Source organism: Lagopus leucura, unplaced genomic scaffold (assembly GCF_019238085.1).
Source record: "Lagopus leucura isolate 7727_CA_CO unplaced genomic scaffold, USGS_WTPT01 Super-Scaffold_100022, whole genome shotgun sequence".
NCBI classification, from domain to species: domain Eukaryota; kingdom Metazoa; phylum Chordata; class Aves; order Galliformes; family Phasianidae; genus Lagopus; species Lagopus leucura.
Genome location: NW_024962275.1, coordinates 5,427,450 through 5,436,661, shown reverse-complemented (window position 1 = coordinate 5,436,661; position 9,212 = coordinate 5,427,450). Strand labels below are relative to the sequence as shown.

The 9,212-nt window shown below is 55.4% G+C and overlaps 2 protein-coding genes across 5 annotated transcripts; one reads left to right on the top strand and one right to left on the bottom strand.

Annotated features, from left to right (window-relative positions):
• Positions 1-16: 16 nt before the first annotated feature.
• Positions 17-4,511, top strand: TOR2A (torsin family 2 member A). Its single transcript, XM_042879137.1, is given in 6 exon segments — positions 17-94; positions 96-300; positions 405-670; positions 1,702-1,877; positions 2,230-2,357; positions 2,909-4,511. Coding segments are annotated over 6 exon segments (1,083 nt in total). The 5' UTR covers positions 17-31; the 3' UTR covers positions 3,154-4,511.
• TTC16 (tetratricopeptide repeat domain 16) lies at positions 3,962-8,817 on the bottom strand. 4 transcript variants are annotated; one of them, XM_042879133.1, is made up of 11 exons: positions 8,386-8,817; positions 8,102-8,192; positions 7,794-7,940; positions 7,623-7,723; positions 7,412-7,541; positions 7,094-7,308; positions 6,779-7,020; positions 6,168-6,309; positions 5,931-6,096; positions 5,227-5,368; positions 3,962-4,125 (listed from the first exon to the last, which is right to left on the bottom strand). In XM_042879133.1, exons 1-10 carry the CDS (start codon positions 8,553-8,555, stop codon positions 5,243-5,245), a joined length of 1,530 nt encoding a protein of 509 aa, XP_042735067.1. In that variant the 5' UTR covers positions 8,556-8,817; the 3' UTR covers positions 3,962-4,125; positions 5,227-5,242. The 4 variants fall into 4 exon arrangements, with proteins under 4 accessions (XP_042735067.1, XP_042735070.1, XP_042735069.1 ...); XM_042879136.1 differs by lacking the exon at positions 8,386-8,817 and having other exon boundaries at positions 7,794-7,969; positions 8,102-8,159; XM_042879135.1 differs by lacking the exon at positions 8,386-8,817 and having other exon boundaries at positions 7,794-7,969; positions 8,070-8,149.
• Positions 8,818-9,212: the final 395 nt, after the last annotated feature.

The window sequence follows — 9,212 nt, the reverse complement described above, 5'->3', positions numbered from 1 at the left end:
CGGTGACATCGGGCCGTGTGTGGGCGGGGCTATGCAGACCAGACCACGCCCCTTAGCGCGAGACCACGCTCACTCCCACGTTGCCACGCCCACCTCCCCCGCGCCGCGCAGGGCACGCCGGGAGCTGTAGTGCGGGCGGTGCCGGAGCCGCGGCCGCCATGTGTCGCTCCGCGGCGGTGCTGGCGCTGAGCTTGGCGCTGCTCTCGGCCGCCGCCGCCGCCTGGGACCTGTGGGCACTGAGGGCACTGCGCTGCAGCTTCACGGAGGACTGCGAGTGCGGCTTCGAACCCGACCTGCGCGGTTAGGTTCCCATTCTAGGTCGGGGGTGGCACGGCGGCGTTGGGGCGACCGCAGGACGGGAGCTGTCGGACCTTCGTTTCGTAAAGGATTTGCTTTTGCCGCAGGTCTGGAGTGCGAGCTGGCCGTGACCCTGGTGGGGCAGCCCCTGGTGAGGCAGCAGCTGATGAAGGGACTGAGGCGGTTCCTGGAGAAGCGCAGCCCGGAGAAGCCCCTCGTTATGTCCTTCCACGGCTCCACCGGGACGGGAAAAACCTTCGTGAGCTCCATGCTGGTCCGGCACCTCTTCCCCGAGGGGCTGCAGAGCCGCCACGTCCACCAGTTCTCCCCCATCGTGCACTTCCCCCACGCGGAGCACGTGGAGCGGTACAAGGTGAGCGCTGCCCCGCGCTGCGGGTTGCGGCCGTCCCGGCGCTCGGCGCACGCTCAGGCTGCTCCTGAAGACGGCAGGGCTGCGGCTCTGTGCTTCGCCCTCTGCCAGAGATTGGAGCAAAGGCTCCACGCAGTGGCTGAAGGCACCTCTGCGATATGCGCTTCTGTTTTCCCAACAGCCGTTCTCGCTGTCATTTTCTCCCTCTTTAAATATTTACATGGCCCTTTGAATACGCAGCCAGAGTGTTTCACTTAGTGCCTTTCACCTGAAATTGTCTCTGTGCTTTCCAAATCAATAGCTGGGAAAACCTCTGTATGGCTGTGATAATTCCCTTTTCACCCAACAAGGAGCTCCCAAACACAGCTTAACCTGTGGCTCCTGCAGCTGACAGAGGCAAGAAATCCAAAGGTGGAGGTTTTCTAAATGAAACCTCAGCAGTGGGGAAACCAGCACACCTGGATATTTTCCTTCTGGGTGTTTGGAGGAGTTGTGTGTTCTTTTGCATCCTTAGAAGAAATGTGCTCTGTAGGGTAAAGCCTCGTGCTGGGTAAAACGATGCAATTAGGAGTTACACTCGTATCCAGGGGACCTAAGTGTTCGTGTGTGGGTTGGCACTGATGTAACTTCAGCTGTAGTAAGGAAGGGGAGAGCTGTTCTCATTTGGTGCAGGCACACAATTCTGCACCAGAAAAGGAGGCGACAACAAGCACGTCTCCCTCCCAGTAACTGGGAACTGTAATGCAATGAAAGAGAAGAATGTAGAGAGCTGTAGGAGGCTGAATACCCAGCTTTAGTTTGCTGCCTCCTTCTCACTGCTTTAAATCTGCAATAGAAGACCTGTAATGAGCTAATAAATGGCACAGATAAGTCACCGTGCCAGGCCCGGGACAAAGCAGCCTGCCTCAGGGCTGGCTGTTCCTGCTCTGAGTAGGTGGTGCTGCACAGCTGCTTCTGTGCTTCACCTCAGCCCTTGCACTGCAGTAGCTCAGTCCTCCCTCACTGCTTTATGGTCTGGTGGGTATTTTTCCTAGGAGAACCTGAAGCACTGGATCCAAGGGAACTTGACGAAGTGCGGACGGTCGGTCTTTCTCTTTGAGGAGATGGACAAGATGCACCCGGGCCTGATTGATGTGATCATGCCTTTCCTGGGACCCTCGTGGGTTGTGTATGGGACCAACTACCGCAAAGCAATCTTCATCTTCATAAGGTGAGATGCCCCTGTGTGGCAGTGGGGCATCACGGGGCATTCCAGTGCACTGCTTCTCACATGGGCACAGCATGATGCCTGCTTCAGAACACCCTTTCATTTTGCTTTTCCTTTTCCAAGCGTTGAGCTTCTGCAGAAACCAGCAGATGTTATCTCCTCGTGAACAGTCAGAATTGGAGTGTCTGAAAAAGCTCTCCCCTTCCTGTTATTTGCTTGCCTTTGCAGGAGTCCTTTTAGGCCAGGCAGCAGGGCAAGCCTGGACTGAGCTGGCTGGAGGATGACAGATGCCACCTCTGTCCTGCAGTACCACTGTCCTGGGTAGTAAGTTGTCTTATTCTTGTTACTCCTGCAGCAACGCAGGAGGAGAGCAGATCAATGAAATGACACTGGATCTGTGGCGTGCCCACCGGGACCGGGAGGAGATCAGCCTGCAGGACATGGAGGCAGCCATCTCCAAAGCCGTGTTTGAGAACCCTCAGAGTGAGTAAACCTGCAGTGTTTCAGCAGGGAGCAGAGCCCAGCAGAGGGAGCCAGGCCTACTCCACACAGCCACAGATGCTCTCTGGGATCTCCTAAGCAGGCAGAAGGGGACAGAAATTTGAAGGGAAAGGAATGGTGAGCTCCTCGAGGTTTTCTGGCAGAGGGAAGGAATGGCCTGCTTCCCAAGCCAGCAAATCTGTTAGCATGCTTAGCAAAATTCTTTGGAGAAAATGTGTATTCAGATAAAGTATGGCAAACAGCACAGCACACTCACTGAAAAGGCACTGGGAATCAGTCCCTGCTGCCTGCTTTGTCCTTGTCACAGAGCAGAGCTTAAAATCTGAGCAGCTCAGTTAAACCTAACCATTCCTGGGGAAAGACAAATCTATCTGGGGAAGGAGGGGTTGACAGCTGTTGGTTTAAGTCCTTGTACAAAATGAGCAGAGCTGTCTTCAGCCGAGTACTCTGGCTTCAAACAAAGCAGTTCCTTGAATTCCAAGGACCACAGACACCGAAAGTAAAATCTTCTGTCTCCTCCTTTGCTTTTGTAGGTGGATTCTGGAAATCTGGGATTATTAACGAACATCTCATTGATTTTGTCGTGCCCTTCCTCCCCCTGAAGCACCACCACGTAAAGCAGTGCGTCATCAACGAACTTGTGCAGCAAGGGTTAGAAGTACGCCAGGGTGTTGTCCAGGAGGTGGCCGACAGCATCCCCTACTTCCCAGAAGAAGAGAAATTATTTTCATCAACAGGATGCAAAACTGTAGCCTCTCGGATCAGTTTTTTCTTCTAGCCTTGCTCAGATCCGTATGGGGCTGTAAAGCTGCACACTGGTGGGACGAGCACCAGGAGCTGCGTACTGCCATGCAGTAGCACAAATGCCCTCCTGCTGAATTTGTCTTTCCAGCCCCAAGGGCACTATTGCAGAATGCAACTGTGGGAGCAAGGGCAAGTGATTTGGTTTACAGCACTTTATCATTTATTCTGTGGCCAGGTGAAGGTGGTTATGCCCAGCTTGGTGCACCACTCAAGTCGTACCTGTGATGAAGAAGGGAAGATGTCAGGAGAGACTGCAGTGTCAGGGAGGCTTCTTACCCTGTCAGCAACACCAATCTGTAGCTCTCTCCTCTTCTGGCAGCTTCTGTTATCCAATGCATGAAGATTCTGAGCCCAAAAAGGAATTTTTTTTTTTTACATACATTATTTTAGCATTTTTAAAAGCCATCTTTTAAGCATGGCAGTACCTCAGCTCCTTGGTACAATGTGACAATGCTGGTGCTGACTGCTGCGTTGCTGGCTGGTGAACACCCTCAGCATTACCCTTATCATTGAAAGGAAATTTTAGAGCCAACTTCTTCCCAGTTTCCTTTCACTGTGAATAGGTGCTGGTAGGGAGCACCAACAAAAATAGGGACACAACGAGGGAATATGGCAATGCTCAGCCTGCCAAGAACTCAGCTTCCCTACTTGTCCTTCTGCCCATCTTTCCCCCAAGGTCCAAAGGATTTCTCTGCAGCAAACCATGGAAATGAAAAAAACAGGACTTACCTACAAAAAAAAAAGTTCATTCCTACCTCCAGAGGAGACTGTGGTGACACTGATGGTTTTTAACAATACTTTATTCAGTGGTAATTTCTACAGCAGGCTGAGGAATTGGTGCTATGAGCTCTTGAGCTTCTTTGACGTCCTTCTGCTGGTCAGACCTTGCAGGCACTGGAAGAACCAGCTCTGCTCAGCTCCACAGGAGTGCCACTTACGTGGGGACCTGAGGACAAGATAGAGAAGTTTGTACTCCACGCTGTCAAGCATGGTGGGTGTATGGCACTGCTGGCCTTTGTCCACTTTAATCTCTGCAGTTGGTTACTGGAGCACAGGTCAGAGAATCATTCCTACTGTGAGAATGAGCTGCCTGAGGGGGTTGTGTGAATGGGGACATGGCTGAGGGTCCCTGATGTTCCTCTCGTGCTCTGTGCTGAAATGAGCTGCTAGCACTCAGGACCATTCCAGCCTTCCTCCAGCTTCCTGCAGCTTCGTGGGCAGCCATTGGAGGAACAGCCTAAATGCAGCCCAGGAGCTGGTCCATGTACAGACCATCCTGCCTGCAGAAATGGTAGCATTTCTAATTTTAAAATAAATCTTTTATGAAATAAATGGTTGAGGAACAGTCATTTGCTTGGATTCCTAACAGCAGCTATTGTGGACAGAGTTAGACTCGCATTTTCATGGGCACAGCTGCCTGGTGCAGTAGCACTTTGGGGATTTAGAGGCATAAAGATGATGCTCTATAATTAGGTAACAGGAAACAAGACTGTGGCCTTTCCCAGGGGTGGAGGTGAAACAGCAGTCGCTGGCCCTGACACCCTGCAGAGGAGCCAGTGTAGGTACAAGAAAGCCACAAGGTCTGTCCTGCCACAGCTGCAGGCAGCCCATTTTTCCCCTCTGCAGAGCACATCTCTGCATACAAGGCCTTGTTCCCAGGACTGTGCCAGTGCAGAAGGTGAAACCCACACATTCTCTCTTGCCATCAGCAGCCTGGGGACAGGCACCAGTGCCCAGGCAATGCTGCAGGTCTACAGCAAACACCCATCAGACCCTTCAGCTAAGAGGGCTGAGAAGGAATGAGGTTCTGCTTGGAACGTTTCCCCACATGTAGACATTCCAGCAACCTACTGATGCCTTTTAGGTGCAGACAGTGGCAAAAAGCCTTTGGCAACAAGAGTAATTCAGCAGTTAAGTAGCCAAAATGTGCTTCTGTGCTCCAGAGCAAACAAAGCCCTCATCGGAGTTTGAACAAACCCAGTTTAGAGCATGCAGCAGCAGCAGGCTAACACCCAAGACAAATTACCCCCCCACCACCAGCACACACCTACTGCTTCTGTCCATCAGGCATCATCAGATGGAAGTCTTGGAGGACTCTGAAGTGTTTTATCCGAGGTCTGTTGGCCAAGGCTCCTCAGGATAGCCTGGACAGTCCTTCTTGGAAAGAGGCGGCGTGCAAGGCAAAGGATCTGCAGTGGCAACAAGGCAAGACCTGAACATCCTCCTGACATATCAGCACTCACAGAAAAACTTGCCTGCAAAGAGCTCTGCACCACAGGTTTCCCCTGCTGCAGCCAAACACCTGACAGCCTCACCAGGACCTGCTCTGACAGGGAACCTGTTCGGTTTCATTTTGTAAAGAAATCCCAGATCTGTTGAACCGTGCTGCTATGACAGCGCAATGCTTGGAGGCAGCAGTGTGGGGATACTCTCCCCTTGCCCGCAGTCAGCTGCAGAAGGGCTTCTGCCCTGGATTAGATTTAAAGAAACAAGAAAGTGAGAATAAGCAGGAGAAGACGATCTGACCAATGACTCTTAACACCATGCTCTTGTAAAAGCCAACATATAACCATTGCTGCTTGGCTTGGACCTGTAGCCTAGCAGGTCCCCCAGCTCATGTTCCTTGATCCCTGCAGGTGGCCCTGATGCAGAACAGAAACCACTCAACCATCAGGCACAGTGCCTGCAGCTGAGCCAGGAATGCTGCCCGTTGCCTGAGGAGGGCACAGAGCAGCAGCAGCAGGGCTGTACCTTGCTATCCGTGGCGCTGAGCCACAGACTGAGTGCAACATCCTCCTTTGAGCTCTCCACCTTCCCTAGGCACCGCTTGGCCACGGCACGGCACAGGTAGTGCAGTGCTTCTTGGGGGTCGTGTTCAATGGCCATAGAAAAGCAAGCTTCTGCCTGCAGGAACCGCCTGCGAGGGGACAGCAGTGTGTGTCTGGCTCACCACAGGCCCTCAAGCAGCCTACACCGCCCTGCTCTCACCTGGCTGCCACATCCTGCCAGCCCTTCTCATGCAACACAGCCGCAACACGGCCCTGCACAGCACGGTTCCCTGGACTCAGCTCCAGCGCCTGCTGGTAATCCGCCATGGCGTAGGTCAGCTCCCCCAGGCGAAAGAAGCAGTCTGCAGAGAAGAAGAAGGGCTCAGCAGGGCTGAGAGGGGCTGGCTGCTGCCCCAGGGCTTTGTCTGGAGCCAGTGGGAAACACACACCTCGTGTGCAGCCCACCTCAGGTTTCAGCATCAAAGTCTGCGCTGCAACAAGCAGCACATGCAGCCTGATCCGGGGGAGAGCAGCAGTTGCCAGCTGTGCCCCAGAAGATACTACGTGGGGAAAGAGTAGTAGCACCAGTGGCAAATCCCCACTCCTCATCCCCTTCCTGCTGCTGAAACAGTGCACTGGGGTCAGGATCAAGGGAGAACCCAGCTGCCCCACCTCCTGCTTTTGCCACAGGTCCCCAACACAGGGCTGCAGAGTAAGGCCTCTCTCTGCAGACATTCACTGCCTCAGTGCCAGCCACTGCTGTGTGACACCCCAGCATTATCCACAAGCCACTGACATTACCCTGCTGTGACAACCAGCCCAGCCACTTGCCTCCTCTGTTGGTGTAGAGTCCCTGCTCTGTCCTTTCATTTTGCAATGCTTCACCAAGGAGCTTTACAGCCTCATCAAGTTGGCCCAGGGCATAGCAGTGCACAGCACAATCATTGTAGGTGAGCACCAGCTGCCGCTGAGCCTCCCGGGCCTCTGGGCTCCCCACTGTGCTCAGCTCCCTCGCCCTGACCAAGTCCTTGATGGCTGCACTGAAGTTCTTGAGCTGTCGGAGGAGAGTCCCCCTGTGACACAGGGACAGAGAAAGGAAACTCAGACAGCAGTACAGCTAATTACCTGCAGCAAAACAATCGCTACCTGAGGGTGAAGAATTCAGCAGCCAACGGGTCACTCTCAATAGCAAAGCTGATCTCATACAGGGCCCCACGCAGGTCTCCACACAGGGCCTTCAACACTGCCTGGGCTTTGGCCTCCTGGCCTTGTCTCAGCAGCCTCTGCCACAAAGCCTGGGCAGCTCTGTGCTGCGGTTCCAGCTTCAGGGCCCGTTGGATGTCCTGGTGGCACAGGGCCAGCTGCCCAGGGGGCCGGCTACCTTCAGGACCTGGTGCTTCCTACTGTGGCCCCATGTCCAGGAAGGGTAGCCAGGGTCCCTCAAAGGGACCAACATGGTCATACCTGCCCAAACCGCTTGTAGAAGAAGGCACGGAGCACATACATATCAGGGTTCCTCACATCCTCCTCCAGTTCTCTGTTAAGCATCCGGAGGAACTCTGGGAACTCGCCAAGGGCAGCAAGGCACACGATGCTGCAAGAGAGGGACAAGGCTATGGGGAGCCTGCAGTAAGGCAGGGCCAGCCTGCTGAACAACCTGCAGCCCTGGCTTCACCTCCTCTGGTAGAACACCCTGCAGTGAGGCTGCAGCTCAGCTGCCTGTATGAAGGCCTTCAGGGCCTCACTGTAGAGCTCCTGGTCCAGCAGACTCTGGCCCTGCAGGGATAGCCAGTCAGCATGGTCACAAGTTGGGGCTGCAGATGGGGAGAAGTAAGTGGTTGCTCACCTGCAGGTCAAGGACAAGAGCCAGACGAGCCAGGCAGTGCTGTTCTTGTGCAGGTGCCAATGCAAGCACCTTCATTAAGTTCAACTTGGCTGACTGGAAGTCACAAAGCTGGAGGAAAGCCTCTGCCCGCTGCTCATACAGCTCTGCCTGCACCATGGACACCCTCAGGGGCCCAGCTACACTCCAAGAGCCCAGAATCATGCTGGCACCATGCTAACACCATAGCAAAGAGCACCCTGAAGCGAGGTGCCAGTGCTACAGGCTTAGCAATGCTACCTCCTGCTCCCAGCTCTCCAGGGTCCCATTACCCGCTGTGGATCCAGGTTGATGGCTTTTGTGTAGCAGATGATGGCTTCTTCCCACTGGCCACAAGAGGAGAAGCCCCGTCCTTTCTGCCAGCTGCAGAGAAGAACAGAGCCATAAGCTGGGCTCACACTGCCCAACAGGGAGACTGTCACAGAGCCTGGACACACATGTGGCTGGAGGGCAGCAAGGAAAGGTGGTGGATGTGAGGACTGCCCTAAAGGCCGCTAAGGACATTCTGAGCAGGGAAGGCAGCAGTGTGAACACAGAGCAGCACCCAGGCACTTACTGCTCCTGCATCCTGCCCTGCACAATGGCGGGAAGGGATCCCACGCCTCTGGGGCGCTCCACGCTGCGCAGGCACTGGCTGGGCCCGAACAGCCTCCGCAGCGCCCGGTCCCAGCCGCCCTCCAGCTGCTCCTCGGGCACGGCTGTGGCAAACAGCTCCGGGGCCTCCATCTCCGCTCCTACCTGCGGGCTCAGCCCAGCGACCCCGGCTGCATCCCCAACCCCTGCCCTTCCTAAAGGGCCCCACCACAGCCACAGGGCACCCGAGCAACGGCCAGAACGGCGCGGAGAGAAGAAGCACAGACTGTCCGCCGGCCCGGCCCCGCAACGCCTCACGGCCCCGCCCCGCCGCCTGCAACCAAGATGGCGACGTTGCCCGGAAGCAAGATGGCGGAGACGCCCTCAACCAAGACGGTGGAGACGCCCACAACCAAGATGGCGGCGGGGCCCTCGAGGGTCTTGCTGGCTGAGGTCCTTGCAGATACAGACCGGGCGTCGTCCCGTGTCGGGGTCACTTAGAGGCTAACGGGCGGATTTGTCCTTCTCCTCAGCGGGACGCTATGGGGTCTGGCCTGTGTTTGCGCCCTGCAGCGTGCTTGACCCCCCATAGGACAGTGCCGCCCCACCTCAGGGCTCGCAGTCCCCAGCTCCCACTGAGCCCTGTCCCACACGAAGCCCCGCTCCAGTTCTCCCCCTTTTTCCTCCTCCCCTCCTCCTCCCTGACGCTGTCTGGCAGCGCAGCGAACATGGAAACAATCGGCGTGGCTGCCAGGCCTGGCAGGAGCACACAGCCCTGGCGCAGCCCAGCACAGCCTCTTCCAGACCCGT